The sequence below is a fragment of the Barbatula barbatula genome (assembly GCF_947034865.1).
Source record: "Barbatula barbatula genome assembly, chromosome: 21".
In the NCBI taxonomy this organism is placed as follows: Eukaryota; Metazoa; Chordata; class Actinopteri; order Cypriniformes; family Nemacheilidae; genus Barbatula; species Barbatula barbatula.
The window spans coordinates 11,205,665-11,225,601 of record NC_136784.1 but is presented as its reverse complement, the minus strand read 5'-3'; the positions used below and the strand labels follow the sequence as shown (position 1 = coordinate 11,225,601).

General features: G+C 39.1%; 1 protein-coding gene across 4 annotated transcripts in view; it reads right to left on the bottom strand.

Annotated features, from left to right (window-relative positions):
* The window catches only part of macf1a (microtubule actin crosslinking factor 1a), a 140,516-nt gene that overhangs the window by 86,897 nt on the left and 33,682 nt on the right, over positions 1-19,937 (bottom strand). For 3 of the 4 annotated variants that reach the window (XM_079484509.1, XM_079484510.1, XM_079484512.1), the window contains 2 exons: positions 3,966-4,027; positions 1,673-1,762 (listed from right to left, as the gene is read on the bottom strand). In XM_079484509.1, coding sequence (XP_079340635.1) covers positions 1,673-1,762; positions 3,966-4,027 — 152 coding nt within the window. Of the gene's footprint in view, positions 1-1,672; positions 1,763-3,965; positions 4,028-5,862; positions 6,237-19,937 lie in introns of those variants that run through there. The other variant, XM_079484511.1, reaches the window with a different exon arrangement.

The window sequence follows — 19,937 nt, the reverse complement described above, 5'->3', positions numbered from 1 at the left end:
TAGGATTAGGGATATAGAGTATGGTGTTGCAGAATATGTGCTTTATTAGTACTTATAAACAGCCAATATGCTAATGACTTCTAGTTAATAGTAAGAATTGCCCCTTATTCTGTAGGGTGTTACCGAATCTTCCTTTTTGGGTGCACTATCCCTTTAAGATACCTACAACATACATATTCTATGGTATTGCATGTTTTATGTTTGCATAATTCAGTGTAATCAAAAAGTAATTATATTTAAGTGAGTGCCATGTATTTTTGTACTTTTAACTTATTGTATGTTATTTGCTTAGCAACATGCTAATGTCACATCAAGTCTCCTATGTGAAATTCTGTGAAAGGGAGCTGCCCGTGCTAGAAGCAACCAACAATACACCTTACTAGGTTTTGCAATACATATTCTGTCTCGCTTTTAAACACCTTTTCCATTTCAATAATAGTGTCTCACACACACACACACACACACACACACACACACCGTCACACACTTACATGCAAATGCATGCTCTATTTGCAGTAATGTAGTTAAATTAATCGCTTGACCATAGAAACCCCACAAAGGGCAAACGTGACATTTCATCAGTCTGTAAATGTAAGTGTGTGCAGGCAACAGTTTGTTGAAAGTGTAAATATAAAGTGTCTATACAGTACATGGTGCAAGGCGTTGTCTCGCAAGACATCCAAATGTAATCAGATTATATATAGTGTATTTATGATCCACTGTATGAATCATGCATGGCCATGTTAGATATGCCTCTCATAATCTTCACATAATTGTCCTTTGGATCAAGTCCATGCCATGTGGGTGAAAAGACCTTAATGTGTGTGTTTTGTGCGGGGGGAGGGGGTCACACATACTCCCTGAGCTCCAGCCTCCTCATCCTCCCCACACACCAGGATGAGTGGGGGGGCGCGTGACACGCACGCTCTTCGCAGGGTTGACCCGCCCTTGAGCTGATGACATCATAGAGAGGAATGTGGAGAAAGGGCGAAGACAGAAACATTGTTGAAGGGAAGATTTGAGAATGATTGAAACAATAAACGAGTCGGAGGCGAAGTGAAGGAAAATCAAAACAATGAAAAGTGCAACTCATTGTGACAATACAACAGCTAGAGAAAGAGAGAGCGTGAGAGAGAGAGAGAGAGAGATAGATAGAGAGTGTGTGTGAGAGAGAGAGGGAGTATGCAGAGGGCAGGTGGTGTGTCAGCAGTCTGGCTCCACTAATCCCCCCCATCAGTCACCATGCCCCAGTGCATCATGGTCTCCAGCCATCCCAGTGAGCAGGACTGAGTGTAGAAGTCATGTACGAAAGAAGATGACACTACTGAACCCTGTCAGACTCTTTTAACGCTGATGCAGCTGGTCTGTATTCAGCGACGTCAGCATCATGCAAAGACATTTCATGACATCAGTCTAGCCCCCTACATCAGATCAAGTGACATGACCACGCATTTGTAATTTTTTGACTGCCACAGCATATCCGATAATGCAAATTGCATTACAGAAGACGAAGCAGATGTCTGCCACGTGAATTCCCTGGATGTGAATTGCACAAAGCATTGGTTTTTCAATGTGCATAATTGAAGCTGACAGACAGACTGGACCCTCGTGTGTGCTACAGACAGCACAACGTGTGTCTGTGTTTTATAACACTGATGTTGAGTTTACTTACCAGTGTGACACCAGAGAGCACCTCAAGCAGGGAGATGAGGTTATGTCCGTCCCTAAGATCCTCATACAGGTCTGTGATGTGCTTCCGCACCTGCAGAGAGAAACAGAGAGTGAAATCCCATTTGCTCATATTATTCAAAACCCGACTTTCTTCTGCAGAACACAAAAGAAGATATTTTGAAGAAGGTTGGTAACCGAACAACATTGACCACCATTGATTGGACCGTATAGACATTTTTGTTCCACAGAATAAAAATTATATACAAGTTTAAATGACACATAAAGGTGAATAAATGAGAACTGACTTATGGCAACAACAAAAAAAGGAAAAGCATAAAAATATAAATTTATGGATAAAGGCATTTGACAAATGCATGAATAAAACAGTGTTTTTTTAAGTATTTGGAGACTCATGTCAATGCGCCATCCCAGTAATTCATGCTAAATCTAATAATCAAGAGACCACGCCACGTTAAAAAGTAGTTTTGATAGCTAGACATCAGCTGAGCACATAATCCAACCAGCAGAGGGCACCAGGCCACAGGACACTGTGACAGTTGCGACAAAACTGAAAAAATGCTGGATCTTAAAGTCCTCTTCCTCAATGTATGTGTGAGCAACTGTGGATCCTAAATTCTCAACACATCTCCTTTTGCTGTTTACTATAATATGTTATCATGAGACGACTCATTTCCATAGCCACACAAAACAACAAGCTGGGCGCTGTGGTAATCCCCATGTGATTAAACAATAAAGATGTCACACTCAGATGTGTTCCCTTGTGTTTCCGGCACTGTAGCCGTCACGTGTGTAGGCATCCTGTACATGCCTTCTCAAACCTGTTCAACATTTTTGCGAATAGGTCATAGTTTATGTTGGGAGTGTGTTAAGAGCAAACACACAAAATACACAAAGCGCTTTCTGTCAGTGCGACACTGCCTAAGGCTAACCACACACACACACCTGTTCACCTGCCAGAGATAAAAAGAGACGTGTCAACACAAACGCTAACAGGTATCATGGTCTACTTAGTATGTGGTAATGACCCATATGACGAGCAATGTGAGCTATGCAGACACATGAGATTGACTTTAACAACCCTGGATTTCCTAAAAACAGCTAAATCTGATAAGATTTGACAGGACAAAGTGACATGTGATGCAGTCTGCCCTGTTTAAAGGGACAGGTCCCCAATTTTTTTTCATAATTTTATCCTTTGTTTAACAAATATAACATAATTATTTTTTCTATTTATAATTTTTCTAAAATTAAAATTGTAGTTTCTTTCTTCAGCGGAACACAAAAGAAGATATTTGGAAGAATGTTGGTACACAATTAACGTCAGCTCCATTGACCTTCATTGCATGAACACATTTCTCCAAATACCTTCTTTTGTGTACCACACATAAAAACAAATCATATAGGTTTGAATGTCATGAGGGTGAATAAATGTACATTTTTGGGTGAACTATCCATTTATCTTGCATGTGGGAAAAATGTCGTCTCTGGTATGATACAAGCAATAAGGTTCATACTGTCTAGTGTTTATAACTTACTACTCCCAGTGTCTAAAGTTCAAGCAACGCTGCGCAACTGTATCTCATTACTGACCTACATTACTGTAATACCTTCAGAGTTATGAGGTCACTATCTCTAACTCCATAACTCCGGCACTTCTGTGGTTGGTCACCTGCCCTACCCTTGGAATACCCAGCATTCTTTGCTCCCATGATCTGTGGTCAGTGGATGAGGAGATACACAGGATTAACAAAGAAGCAAATATAGCTCTAAAGCACATGGCACGTCTTTTCAGTTACCTTTGAGTCACTTGAGAAGAAGTAAAGAGGGGGAATACCACAGTCATGTTATTTGGTGCAATGGAGGTGTAACAACACACTTCTATGTTTTACCCCTCATGCAAGTTCAGTCGTAAGGTCATTGCACACAGAGTCCAAAATTTTTGTCCGATTAAAAAAAAGAATAATTTACACACCGCCTCCAATATATTCGTCTGTCATAAAAACGTCAGACTGGGTTTGATTTTCTGTAAAAAAATACGTATCAGACTCAGTGTGCAAGGTTCCCGTGCGTGACAATTTTGTAGGATAACGCACACAAAAAAAAAAACACATACGAAAATTCCAAACTGTATGTGCAAAGCCCTTTTACAAAGAATCCTCGAGTAAAAGTGTGAACGCGTGTGTTCAACAAAACCGAAACTCTTGGGTCAGCTGGCTTCATCTTTGTGAAGTGTTGCAGAAATGACAAAAATAACCCGGAGTGCTGGACTGTACCTTTATGAGGTGTTTGTTGACCCATTTTGTGAAGGTTTTCTTCTGCACTCTGTCTCGTTCATCTGTGAAAACAAGAGACAGAGGAGGAAACAGAGAAAAGACAGAGAGGAAGAGGAGAGAGATTAGGTCAGTTATGTAACACAACAGGAAGTCTACATCTTTATGATATCGCTGTTTTATTTACAAGGGTTCTCTGCCTGAATTTCTAAACACAAAAAAGCAAAAACATTTATTTTTAGGATTTCACCAGCTGGCACATGATTTGCCAAAAAGCCATATTAGATTCACAACATAAAATATGAGTTGATATTAAAGAGAGTTATTGTGCTACGTCTTTATCTATTTCAGAATTGATGTGATAAATCTGGAAACTAGGCTGGAAGTTTAAAAAAAGACCAGTTTAATAGGTTCATTATAGTCCTCACCTGACCCACATTCCCCACTTAGTATAACAATTAGGATAACACCTTGATATCTGATAGTGAAAATAGCATATAGTCTGTATACAGAGCTCTGCAAATAGGATGTTTTCATTATTTCATTCTTTTCAAATTCAGTAAACTGTATCCAAAAAATATTTTTCATTTCAAAATAAGTTTCAGTTTTTATGAATTGGCTATTTATAGGTATGTGTTTAGGTAAAATCATATTTTTGGCTTCATTGTGTGAACTACGAACAATATTTCTCAAATTTCAATTAAAAATATTGTTTCAATTTGCATTTATATGCAGAAAATGAAAACTGGTTAAACAGGTTAAAATACCAGAAAATATGCTCGTTTTCATTGTAGCATTTCAGGTCTGAAAAGATACAAAGTTCATATTCACTTTTAAGCAATGCAACAGTTTGTACATGTGTTTAGGACCATTGTGTTTTATGCAATAGCCTCAATTTCCATTACAGTTTTCACGTGTCTTGTCACGCTGTTTCACATTGCTGTCGGGTGACTTTCTATCACTCCTGAGATTTTTTTTTTAATTCAACAGACACTGGACTGGAAGGGCCACAATCAGTTCAGAGTTTATTTTGACTCTGAACATGCCAAAGCGTTGATGCAGACAGGCACAGAATATGAATTGATCACAGTCCTGATATTCTGCAAGTGCATGATACTGTTCCGTCTCGCAATCTTTCCTATAGGCACCAAGTGTGAGGATACAGTTGATGTGGCTGCTATGGAGAATGCAAATTCTAAGCAACCATTTGATACAGACGGCCCACTTCTTCAGATTAGCGTACCGTCGCATCCTACTCCCAGATTGACTAATGGACGTGCACACACTGAAAATGAGTAAAAAGGCTCCTTAAAAAAAACAATAGATTGCTCTTAAACAAATGGACATTCTTTGCATAAAGAGTATGCTGTACAGTTAGGCCGATGATTCATCCTTTTCCTTCCACTTGGTCAGTAATGTTTCTCTCTTATCATGTTGTATCTTTCAACATGACGTCACCAGAACAGGATTTCTAAGAGGTTTAGGTGTAACACCTTAATAATGAGCACCGCCTGTGTTTTATCAAGGCAAGTACAGGAAACACAAACCATGTCAAGCTTCTCGATGCTAACATTCACGACTAGTCTACGCATGCTTGCATCACATCTCGAATCAAAAACGATCTAAAAGCATTTTAAAAGAAAGTGACCAAACTACTTTCTTCATAAAACACTGGTGACATCTTTAACCACGCTGTCACACCACAGTCATTATGTTACTTTAAACGCCCCTCGCTCTGCAAACACAGTACAGAGGTTCACACCATGTTCGAACACACGTGGGCACACACCATCATCACCAAAGCGCACGTCTCCAGGAGAGTAAACAAGCAAACACACAAATCACAGCGTCCATGTGACCAGGTGACGACACACACATAGGAACACAAATAGAAACTGACCTGCACAGCACATGAGCATGAGCAGATGAGCGTTCAGACTGCGCTCAGTGCAATATTCAGGCCACATTCTGTTCGGTTGTCCTTCGCGACCCTAGTCCTTAAATAATCTACCTTCCCCTTCGTTTGCACGGCATTCCTCGAGTGTGACTTTTGCACCTTTAATCCAAACACACTCGGATGAAACTCTCAGAGAAGCTCCTGGTCACGGCATTGAAAAGCAAGTCTTGAGCACTCTCTTGAGGAACAAGTACAGTTCTTTGACTTCCTCCTTGGTTTCTATATACAGCTTCCACATTCAACCTCTTGTTGTTGGTTTTGCCGTGGCTGCCATATCAGGGCTGAGCTCGACCCACACGTGCATGTCAAACGCAGACAGAGCTCCTCCCTCGAACTAGTACGGAATGACGCTCCCCTCCTCCCTGCGACCATGTTCATTCTCACTCACTCCGAGGTAAGATCTGTTCCCCTCCTCACCACACACTTTTAATCTCTTACAATCAATGGTTATATTCCTGTTTGAACAAAGATAACAAGCCTTCAAATTGTTCCTCAAAAGTCTTGATCAAATGTAAATTCCATTAGAAGATTATCATGCCCTTCTGAACTGTTGACAGGAAGTCCTTGCGAAAGCATGCTGTGATCAGGGAGCGTCCCGGCATGATGATGTCATCACCACAGCCTTTCATCTGAAGCTTGGTGACAGTAATGTTTGCATTCCATCCTGTTGTAATGCAATCATTTTTCACAAAGCACCCATCTGAACCTTAAGAGCAATATATTATGCAAGACAACGCTGTGCTAGTCGATCGAAAGGTACGTATCATAAAGAGTCTTGTGATGCAGGAGAGTTAGATCCAAAACAATGTCAGAGTTCGGCAATAAAGGAGTAAATGACAAGAGTTGAAATAGGGAGAGCGTTCGGCTGCATTCGCCTGCATCACCCCTCTTGAGAGCGACGCATAACTGAACTGAAGAGAGGGAAAGCAGATTGAAAGTGAAAGTAAAAGCATCCGTGCCAGATGGAGAAAAGAAGGAGAATAGCGATGAGGTAATCTGGGGACTTTCGGGGAAGAATCAATGCACTGCACGTATACAATACAATAGCGGAATCTTGTTCAAGTTGCTTAATCTCCACGTCACGTCATCACAAACTGCAGAATCGGGATGCTGATATCACGAGCAATTGAGTCAGCTTGCATGATCTCAAAGCTGCAACAAAGCACGCGTAATCCTGCGTCATCGCAAATATTCTCTCACACCCGATCAATTGCCACTATAAAACAGCCGAGACTCTTCTTCTGTGTCTGCTTCCTCATCCATAAAAGAAAACCTGACCAGCAATTCCACTCGTAGTTTATTATCCCATCTTTCTCTCTTATCCATAATTCATATTTCCTAAATTTTTGAAGAGATTGTTGTTCTGTGCTCTCCTCCTGCGGCCTTCTGAACTATAAATACCAGATAAGCTTACGCTCCTAATGCCACACAGAGTGCTTATCCCTCTCTCTCTCGCTCTCCCTCTCTCTCTCGCGCTCTCGTCTCTTTCACTGTGGTGATCGTGTCTAATCTCTTATTAGGTCCAGTTGAGACAGCGCTCACTCCTCCGTGTCTTCACATGGATCTGTTTTGTAGTTTTACGACACCATTTTTATTATAATTTTTAGGGTCGTGTTTTTCAGTCTCTCTCTCCCTCGCTCCCTCTCTCTTCGTGGTGGCACTCGGAGGCTGGCACGGCTCGTGTCATCTCATCCCACTCCCTCCCTCCTCATGTGCTACTTCCTGTCTTTTTCATTTGTCTTTCCAAGTGAACGACAAGCTCAAACCATGGGAACCTTAAAAAAAGAGGAACTAAAGACGCTGCTCTTTATCGTAAGCTAAACTTGAAATCAGAATGGATGCCACACAGGTTGTTTATATCCTGCCAGTGTATTTTTGGATTGGATTCAATTTATTGTCATTACACACATACAAGTACAGTGCAACGAAATGTATTTTTAGAAGAAGATAAAGCATTACATGGGGAAGGTGAGGAGAAAAACATGTACACAATACACCATAGACAAGACTTGCAACAGGGATAAGTAATCCAGTTCCGACAAGCAGCCATCTGATCCTGCTGCCATGGTGGCGCCGTATACAGAACCGCTTGTCAGGCTGGCGGGTCAAAGCGACGGAGGCGATGGATCTGGGGATGGGAGACCGCCCTCAAGTATCCATACATTTGCCAGATCTCCCCTCAGCCAGGCTGCTTTATCCTGTTAGTTCATATTAAATTTAGGCTCTTTGTGACTTGTTTTTGCAGTAAGTAGATGCTAATCTAGTTAGCACTAACATCTGGAATACAATCTTAAACTGGGTCTCACAATATACTGTATGGGTCATGACACATTACTTATTTTGTTCTCACAGTTAGGACTGTGACTGAAAGGGTAAGTTCACCCCAAAATGGAAATTGTGTCATGAATTTCCCACTCTCTAGTTGTTTAAAAAATATATTTGGAAGAATGTAAGCAACTTTCTGGGACATCATTGACTACCATTGTAGGAAAAAATTGAATGACAGTCAAAGGTGCCCCAGAACTGTTATTTTCCAAAATTCCTTAAAAAAAGGTTTTTGTGTGTTAAAAACAATCATTTTTTCTACAATGGTAGTCAGTGATCAGTGATGATTAGAACAAAGAAATGATGTTATCTTTGGGTGGAGTATCCCTGTAAAGAAGAACAAATACCGTACAATTTTGAAATAAGGGGGCTTGTACAAGGTCTTTGGTAATTATCAAAGATAATATTTGTAAAGCTAGCTGATTTTACCAATGTTATTAATAAGTAAATAAAAAGGTTTATTTAAATCGAGTTAAGATAAAAGATGGTCCGAGCAGTCAGAAAATCAATAAATATACTAAAAGTTTGCAATACCCTCGCTGGCTAAGTAAACACAAAACAACATGAACAATTAACAAACTTGACTCTTTAGAACAGATTTGATTTACTTAACAGGAACCATTCAGTCATAGCCTTGTTAAACATATATTTAAAACAAAGCAATAAAGAAGAACAATACAATTATTTAGCTACATTCAATCGACTATAGATGCTTTTATCGGACGCACATGTCTGGCCAGAAGTTAACTTCCGGTCTGTGTTTGGTTATCTGTCTGGCTAGTGTCTAGTAATATAACAATGTATTTTACATTACATATATATTTATTTGAATGCATATATATCGATTGAATTGAAGCGGCCTAAATTAAAACTACAAAACAGTTAAGGAGGTCTAACGGAAGATAAGTTTGGGCAACATAAACATACGTTTATATTGTTCCCACTGAAACTGACAATAGAGAGAGATAAAAGCGGAGGGGAAATAATAGCGGAAATATTTCTTACAACCAAATACTAGTGCAAAAAGTGCCGGTGAACATAGGTTATACATTTATAAGCACAATATTTACTTTCACATTTTATGCATAATTTTTGCACATATGTGAATAAACTTTATATTAATACCATTTTGATAACTTCCGGAAGTTTCTTGGATTATGTTGTAGTAAAAAAACTGATTAAAGTAGATATTGTTCTTTTTTAATAGAAATCGCTAATGTGAATCGCTAACATACAGGGCAGCAATAAGCCTCAGTAGCAAGAGCCAAAGTATTAAACCCATTAAAACAAAGTCTATTAGAAGCGTTGTGGTGTGATTCAGACAAGCACTGACCTGAATGGACACTAAGAAACTAAGATTGATGGATAAAATTTGGCAGTAGTTTGTTTTGGACTGTGTACCGAATAAACCTCGAGACTTGAGGTTTACAACATTTGTATTACCATCCATTATAGTCCAATATAAAGGACAAAGGTGGTTGCCAGTACAAAACATACACAGACAGACACACATACAAATGGACTAATAATGGAATGAGCCCAACCCTTACATGTTACCCACACCCATGTTCCGCTTCACTTCCTGATACAGCTCATAATAACCTTGTTGGAGCCACATTGTGGCTCTTTCCCTTTTTTAATTTCTCAGATAACACCCAGCAAGACAGCTGGCATATACTAGACATATTAGAGAAACCCAGAGACACAAAACTCGCTCGACCTCACACATGGCTTACAAATCGTCCAAAGTAACAGAACACTCTGCTCAAAGATATTCGTGCAGAGCCACATGAGACTTGCATAGCACTGACAGATAGTCAGATCCGGCCACTAAAACTCTATCGCGCCATTTCCTGTTGTCCCATTGACTTCCATAGGTTTGTAAATGAGGATAATAAACATTACCTAAAGCAACCGCCCTTTACCTACAGCTCTGGTGTCAACAGAGTGAACAGCTTATGTTTGATTTCCATTTGTATATATCAGTACTTCTAATTCTTCAAATCATACATGTCAAAAATGAACATGACAATGGCAATTTAAAGGGAGAGTTCACCCCAAAATAAAAATGCCATCATCATTTACTCACCCTCGAGTTGTTTCTACTCTGTATACATTTCTTTGTTCTGATAAACACAGAGAAAAATACTTGGAAGAATGCTTGTAAACGAAAAGTTCTTGGCCATCATTGACTACCATAGTAGGACAAATTACAATGTTAGTCAAAACCGTTTGCTTTCCTTAAATTTTGTGAAATATCTTCCTTTGTGTTCATCAGAACAAATGCATTTAGACAGAGGATGAGTAAATGAAGATGTTTTTGGGTGAACCTTAAGGGCTCTTTGTGTGGCCCATTATAAAGTACTTTGTGAGATCATAAAACTACATGCTAATTTCATAACGTTTTGACAAAACGCACTTTCATTTCTAAGTCAATTTGGATAAAACCATCTGCAAAAAGAATAAATGAACACATTCACCGGAAATTAGCGGACAGTACAAATAAAAAAGAACTTTTTTTAACATACTTTTGAAATATTTTTAGTGTGTTTGTATGGACAGCTCCACACATCCAGACAAGAAACAGTGCAGCTAAGATACTATCAGCATAGCATTAACGCAACAGGAAAAGGCGGAGCTTATAGTGACAGAGACAGACAGCTACAAAGAGAGGGAAAGTTGAACAGACCACTGAGATGTGCATTACCCGAAAGATAAACCGCACATCTGGCATTCTGGCGTCTACGGTACAGCCACGCTCCAGTCGCCATCAGTAGGTGAGCTGCCACAAACAGCACTGGCCCGATCATGGTCCGATCCAAAGATTCCATTGCCTGATCGAAAACGCTTTCAAAATCACGTCTTTGATTTAATCATAAAAAATCTGTGACTATCTGTCTTCCCAACTATTGTTTACTTTAAAACAGAAAGGACCTGATCAAACTTTGCGTATCAGAAAAAATAAGACATATCGTCCACAACAGCTCCGACTAATAATCTAGCTAAGTCTTCCTCTCTCTCCACTCCCTCTTCATTTCATTCTCTCTATCTGACACTCTCACATCGAATTCCTTTCCTGTGAAACAAGTGGCATGCTTTTAGCTATCGCTCCTCCAGGCGTTATGAACCCTAACTGACCGTCAATGCAAAAACTCTGAAAACTTAAGCGAGTAATAAAGTTGTCCTTCTCTGTGTCAGACCACATGTCACTTTATCCTTCCTCTACAAGATGGGTGTACGTTCAGGCGCTGTGGATGTCAAAGCGTGTATCTGTTTATGCATGTGTTTCTCTGTTGCTATGACTAAGCACTGCTGCTCTCTTCCATATTTACACGAGACCTTCTACGGAAAGCATCGTCTGTGAGCGTTGCATTTGTCTGGTAGCAAAGAGCCAAATAGCGTCCATGGGTGTGTGGCGGCTGTTCCTGTGAACTCATTGGGGACGAATTACATTTGCTGACTGTTTGAATGACATAAGAGCTAACTGTGCGGGTGTTATAGAGAGCCGTTCTGGTATTAACAGTTTTGCTTGCTTGTGAAATGCTAGGGAAGTTGTATGTGGTCATAGTGCCGTGATTCAGCATGACTAACTACATAGTCAAAGCCCCTGGAGGGTCTTACTGTAAGCATGTGTGTCAGATGAGAGAAATAAAGAAGTGCAAAAAACAGAGTGTGTGCCAGATGGTGCCATGTTACTTTTACTGGTGGTGACATGTCAGTTCCTACAGCCGGTCTTTTTGGGCGTACCCAAAGATGCGTGCAAGTTATTAGCAAAATATTTGGGGTTTTGAAGTAACAGGTGCACATCAGTTCCCAACTCATGAGGTTTCATGTTGGGGACATCCAGTCATTTGTTAATCCGGTCATTGGTCCGTCCAATCTCAGATAACCAAATGCTACCCATCATGTCTTAAAAAAGTGAAAGTGGAAATAGAGAGAGAAAGGGACTTTACAAAAACAGATGTCAGAGCGTGACAGGTATGAGAAAAATAGAAAGTGAAGGAGAGGAAGTGTGTTAAGTAATGACAAGCACAAATCTGTGGCAGCTGTTTTTAACCACTCGAGACCCAGGATTTACAACTTGGTTATGGTGAAAGTGTTAAATAATTTGGCTTCACATTAGAATAGAAACAGACTAAAAAGGAAGAGACATAAAGGAGTTATTGTAAGCCCAGCTTCATTTAAGAAAAGCCAAGTTAAATCAGCTGATATCCTAATCTTCGTTTAAATTTTTATGAAAATTCGTATAAACTGCGATACAATAATACATAATGAAATAGTTACATTTAATTCCTAAATTAATTCAGAAGACATTTGTTCATAATTTCACATGAATTTCACAACAAATTTTATCTTAAGGTATAAATGCTTTACTGCATTTAATCTTACTTTCCAAAAAGGACAGAAGACGCATGGATAATATCACCAAACACTCAAAGTCTCAAACATGCATTTACAAACTCTTTTACATAAAAATCACATTTCAATTAACCGAAACGATCACGGTGCAGAATCATGCAATGATAGAAAGCCCAGGTCATGGAGTTTAAGATAAGAAGACTTTTTAAGGACTAGTTTAAATTCTGCTATTAAAAGGATACTTCACCCAAAAATTCTGAAATTCTGTCTTCATTTACTGGCCTTCGAGTTGTTCCTAATCTGTGTACATTTCTTTGTTCCGATGAACACTTAGAAGAGTACTTACAACCAGACATTTTTTGACCCCCATTGACTACCACAGTAGGAACAAATACAATGGAAGTCAAAAGTCCCCCAGAACTGTTTGCTGTCCTACATTCTTCAAAATGTATTTCGTGTTCAACAGAACAAACAAATTAAGTATAAAGTATTTTTTCCTACTATGGGAGTCAATGGGGGGATCTGTCTTGTTATAAGCATTACTCCAAATATCTTTCTGTGTTCACCAGAACTAAGAAATGTATACAGATTTTGAACAACTCGAAGGTGAGTAAATCAGATTTAAAGTATCCCTTTAAGGAAGAAGAAACAATGATGTTTGTTTGCCACTGTTCGCCGAGTGCACATCTGATGTATGAGTCTCAGAGGTATGCTGTAGGAAAATACATTTTCCCTGAGGGTCAGAGAGAGAGATAACATGGAAACTGAAGGAAGATCAATGGACAGTGAGTGAAATGAGGAATACAATATTTGAATTGTACTGCAACCTAATGTATGTTTTATATAGTAACATGAATAACTTTAATGCCAAAAGAATAAATATCTTACTGTGATATGTGGCAATTCTCACACACACAAAAACCCAAAGATGTCACAATCATCCGCACATTTTAAATATATAAATTCAGCCGGTTGGCTGACAAGTGCATGTGTTTCTCCTCCAAATCAAACAGAAGGTCAAAGGAAACACGCTGAGTGTAAACAAAGACAGGGCGTACGGAGCTTACATACCCCTGATAACAATGAGCTCACAAAAAAAATGTTCATAGGGCTAAATAATAACAGAACTTACTTTGGTGTATCTATTTTAAATCGGTTCACAATAGAAATGTCTTTCTTGTTTGTGGAAAAAAACTGCATCTTTAAAGTGCAGACCCTGTAATTTAAAGAAAATAAGATAGGGGGCAGTGTAGTAACATTCATAACACTTGAAGAGCCACTTGAGCACCACTGCCAACAACAACAGTGTCACAGTTTACTAGAAGTGACATCACTGCCTCCCAGCTGATCAGTTTCTTTTTACCTGCTTGACAGACGTCAGTAATCTCCGAGTCACAGGTGAGGCAACGCAGAAACCAACATGAGGAGAGAGAGGTGTCAAAAAAACATCAAAAGAACAGGAAAAACCGCAACGCGACTATTCAGAAGGAACTTTAAGTGACATTCACAAGCGCAAACAAGACATACACTTTATTGAATTTTGTATTATCCTCATTAATTAAGGTATTGACACTGAAAGTATTCATACTGACTGGCATGCAGAGAGTAATGGAGTACACATGCTTGTTTTGACAAGACGAATAAAGGACGTGTTACCCAGCCCTGTTTAAATATGCCCGAAGGTGCCATTAAAAAAAGATTACATCAAACTGAGCTACCGACAGATTCAACACAAAGGTTAAGTTAAGGACTGCCGAGCACACAGCACTCGAGACGAAAACATGAACACACATGCTAGCACACTCACAATTACAAACAAACAGCCCTGTGAAGAGGCAAAGCTTGACATGGGCTTTCATCTCACTGCCTTCAGACTGTACACAAGCATTCTGTGCAGACAGTTGAATATTTCATGAATGAAGCAGCCATGTGGAACCTTTCAGACGGTTATGAGGTGCTGACATACTTTATTACACCACCCAGAGTGTCATACACAGATAAAACATTCATTATCAAATGAATAGCTGTAAAAACTGCACAATACAGTGTATTGTATAAAATTCTTAACCACCATTGACAAGCATAGCAGGACAAATTACAAATGGTAAAAAAATGGCTTCCCTACATTCTTCAAAATATCTTCTTTTGTGTTCAACAGAACAAAAATATCTAAATAAAATGTTTCCTTCTATGGTAGTCAATGGTGGCCTAAAACTGTTCGGTTACAAGCATTCTTCCAAATATACTTCTCTGTGTTCATCAGAACTAAGACATTTATACAGATTTGAGGGTGGGTAAATGACAGAATTAGCATTTCTGGGGGAACTGTTCCCTTAAAAAAAGTAGTTTTGCCAACGTGCAGTTATATAGACCATTTCAACGGACGTGCGTGCGCCTGACCCCAGTTATCATCCTGTTTGTGTTTGGCTACAGTCTAATAATATTATTATTATACATTTATAATACATTTTTGTTAATAATAATTTGTTTTATTATTTTACTGTATAAATAATTGTATTAAATAAACGATTTGTTGAATTTTGTTGCATGTTCATTTAATTAAATAAATAAAACGCTTCTTCTCGCTTTCTTTTCATCGTTATAATAAATAATCTACAGGCACGCTATTGTTTGTGAATGTGTACCGGAAGTTCAGTTGGGGTCACAAAAGTGTGCATGGGCAGTAACGTTTGTTTATGTTGTTAAAATTAAACTGTCTATTTTTTATACTCTATTCTTTACTAGACATAAAAAGAACAGAATGCAAAATCTTGTCAAAAATAAAGAAGAAATTCCAGTTTGGCCACCAGGTGGACCACACAGTACCGGTAATGACAGATACAAACTGAACCCATGCCAGATACGGCCTCTTAGACAAATGTGAATGTACCCACATAAATATACTAGCGTCAATCTAAAGGGTCACCCTTTCATTAACTGTCAACATAGTTTGCCTTTAAAGTTCATCCGCCTTGAAGTCAGTGAACCTAAAGGCACAAGCACAGTGTTTGTGTTGGTGTGTGACACCACGGCTGCGTCACAACCAGTGACTGATCTCCCTGGACTCGGTTCAATGCCCATTTAAAAGGGCCTTTTTATTGAGCCACTTTACCGCTGCAGCCAGGAAGCAGCGCACATTAGGCAAGTAAAGAGAGACGTTTCTTAGTGCAGGAATGAGAAAGAGATTTACTCTCGCACCTCTTTTAGGAATCATCCCTCCAGCGCTGACGACAGCCTTACTTAATCACAGGTTAACAGTGGGTGAGAAAGAGGAGGGGGACGGAATAAGGAGAGAAGGTCGTGAGAGAGACAAATTTCCAAAGAGGTTAGGGATGGGAAAGGACAGAAGAAAGGAAGAAAGGATAAAAAAGAAGGGGTGCAATGTGGCGGGGATACACAAATACAAGCCAAAAGTGTGAAAGCACATTATCACCCCCCATTTTCTCCCCGGCTCCTGTCATCACCATAGCAACCCGTAAATTAGGTACCGGCCTTGCCCTCTGTCAGCCACTTGACCTCTCATAAAAGACCTTCATTTCCCTCTGAGGGACCAAAGGAGACATCCATACAACATTTAGTTGTTGGGTCTCCCACGTTTTGCTCCAGTGGTGGGAACTTTGACTATTATTCATCAACGTTTTCCAAACTTAAGAGAAATTTGCTATTAGTCGGAGCCATAAAGGCGGCCGAAGGTTAAAGCACCTTGGTAGCCATCTCCAAACAAAGTGTTCACTTAGATGTTCAGCATGAAGAATTTCACAGTCAAGTTTTCTGTGTGCTCAGTGCAGCCAGTCACGCACTGTACCATGGGAAAGGGCCACCAAGAGGGAGCACTTCACCGACAAGAAAAGCCTTGTGTGATGTGATGTAAGTAATGCTTGTGGGGTTCCATTCGGATGGATGAAACCATTCAAACTTTTCTTGGAAATCCGAGTGATTAAATGAAACCAAAAAGTCCTAAACGGTAGGGTGGTCTGAATGTTGTCAAACAGAAGAAATGCACATTTCCTTTATTCGACAATGCTTTAAATGACCAGTCGTCTTGCTAATGAGTCTTACGGCAGCTGGTTCATTTAAGAAAGGTAATCCGTTTTTAACAAGCCACTCCAGGCCAGAAGCCCGCTCTTGCTGAGAAGAACTTGACCCTTGAGGTCCACGGCTTGTTTGAAGTGTAAAATACTGAAGGTGAAGCATAACTATAAAGGACATGGAGGACACGCGAGGGAAAGACGAATGTAACAAAAGGCTAAGAACATGGAAAGAGGAACTAGAGGGTTTTAATGCTATGTGAAAGTCAATCTTAATCTTTCTCAAATTTGTGATGAAAAACAAAGAAGAAAGAAAAAGGGAGTTAATGAAATATTGGGGTTGAAAGAGGTAAACTGGGGCCAATGGAGGGAAATCGGAATGAGGTAAGCATGGGCCCCAACATCCATTCATCTGGTCTACGGGCCACATACAGTACAGAAGATCCAAACTACAGACAATTGCATTTACAGGCATGATTGTTTTTGCTTTATAGTTGAATTTTCATTCACGTTTTATACACTTTGACATTTACAACCACTTGCATGCGGCATATCTGGGTAGTTGACAAATAAACCTGTGTCCTTTGGTGTTATAATATATTATTACTATTTATTATAGAAAACAGCATAAGAGAGATTTATCCTCACAGTTTATTTTTTGCTATGTCACATCATAGGGCACGTGTGGTTTATTTGTCAACTACCCACTTCATTGATTTACAAGCCTAGTTTAGCATTTAAGCAGGAAACTCAAAGGTAAAAATCAACTTCTCCACACTACTGCAAAAGGACATTCAGGACGCACAGAAAGGAGAGGGACACGGAAGTGTTTAGTCTGAGTGTGTGTGTTTGTTTACAGCCCTGCTGCAACCTGGAGGTCATTGAGAAGAGTAACACTGGAAGTTGGTCAGGTGCCAGGTACCTTCCATCAGTTCTGTATTATCATTCCCAAGATAAATCTGTTATCCAAAGCAGTAACTCTTCTTGACAAGAAGGTAAGGAAGATGGATTTGTGATTGGTTATCGTCTATCTTCTGCTGCTCTTTATATTTAAAATGCTTGACTATTTAGTTTCACTTTATCTTCCATCCATTGCCCATCAATGTCATAAAACTCAAGTTTAATCACTGCATCTAATGTCCGACTTAAAGTTCACCCAAAAACTAAGATTCGGTCATCATTTGGTCACCCTTGTTGTCCAAATCTGTATACATTTCTTTGTTCTAAACAGTTCTTGGCCACCATCGACTACCAAAGCAAGAACAATTGCTTTATAATGTCTTTGTTCTGCTGAACACAAAAGAAGATATTTTGAATAATGTTGGAAAGCAAACAGTTCTGGGGCACTTTTGACTATAGTCAATGGTGGCCAATAACAGTTTGGTTACAAGCATTTTTCCAATTAACTCTCTCTGTGTTCATCAGAACAAAGATGTTTATACAGATTTGGACTCACTTGAGGGTGAGTAAATGATGACAGAATTTCTATTGTTGGGTAAAGTGTCCCTTTAAGATACTGTTAACAGCCTTTGTCAAGTACAGGATCCCCATTAGTAAGTTAAACCATCAAAATCACATTAGTAACTCAATTGCAATGCCCTAGCAACCTGACATGCTTGAAATATTTGTATCTTATGCTATCTCCTGAAATAATTCTTCAACCCATTTGTTTACTAAATGAAGGAGAACTCAGCAATAAACATAAACCACAATCAGTTTATAGCTCTATAAGTTGTTCACTTCAACATACCCCATCAACAATATAAGAACGTTTACTGCAGATAAAAGGTCAAATGTACAATTCGGAGCTGTAAAAAAAGCTTTTATTGATAAAACTGATATGAAACAGCATGTTTAATACATCAGCACCAACAATATACAAGATAGCTTCTAACGTTATTTTATCCAATCAATGCCTGACAAAATGAAACTGGCTGAATTATGATGAGCTTTGTAAAAACGTCACAAGAACTACATCAAAGACACTTGCCAGCCTCAAAACCAACAGAGCAGAATTTACCTATAACTGATGTATCTGTAAAGGAAATGACAAGTATTGAAAGTCCCTGAGATGATTTTGGGTAGAGTGGCAGAAAGATGACTAAATAAAGGACAATGTTTGCGGGAGGAGCTACTTTTGACATATGACATCATTAATGCCTCATTTGAGTCAGCGGGGAAGGAACCAAATTGTACTATGAAGACAAACAGACACTGAAGGAAACTCCTACACAAAACACAAACACACCCATATGCATATCAACAACGTAACAATAGATTTTCCCAACACAATCTCTACTGCTGTAATTTGCCTCTAACTATCCTCTGTGATTAAAGAGACAGAAACCAGTCATGACTAGCGCTTGTACAACCTTAGAGGAGTAAAGACATTGTTACATTGTTAAGAAAATAGTAATTATGTATCTTTTACATTTACCATTTAAAAAATAATGCTTTCTTCAAAATTTGGCAGAAACAACATTCTGTAATATTTGTGCAATACAATATGTCTTGTTTTTATTCTTTTAAAGCTGCAATCTGTATCTTTCCATTGCAATCTATGCTAAGTTTACATATATTACACTTTACATTTTGTTATAATTATTTTATTTCCAACCAAAAAATTATGGAATGTAGCTTTACAATCCCATAATTCCTTGCAACCAGTGCTACCAAATCAGGAGTTGACAGGACAAGAGAAACAGTCTAAAAGACTTATGGCCAATTCAAGTGAGCCCCGCAGAGGGCATGACAGTATCGTTTACCCACAACTTTAGAGTGTAGTCTGTCCACCAATAGCGTTTTAGCTGTTTTTAAGACGTTTTCTCATCTGGGCACGCCACACCCAGCTGGCATACAGGAGATATGCAAGCCTGAGTTCTTATCTCGGTCACTGCCTCAGCCTGCATGTGCTCCTGTACTAGAGAACGCTCTCACTCCTTCTTTGTATCACTTCGTAGTTACATATTTTAGCCCCGCTGTCCTGGTTAGCATAAAACCATTCCAAAACAGTTTTTAGATTTAAAATCCCTTTCTACTCACACGCACAAGTTGAAAAACAAACACACTGGGTCATTGCCCTGTAGTTTACTCTATAATAGATCAACTTTACCAGAAATATGTGAACCAAGAAGTGGCACAGAAAAGTATTAGGACATGTTTGGAGTACGTACAGGTTTGATTGCATTTGATACAAAATATTAAACAATGTGATAATGCATTATATCAAATGTTTAATAAATCACAAGAGCATCTTTTTGATAAATGTTTTTCTGTACAAGTTTGCTTGGGCTCCATTTCTTTACA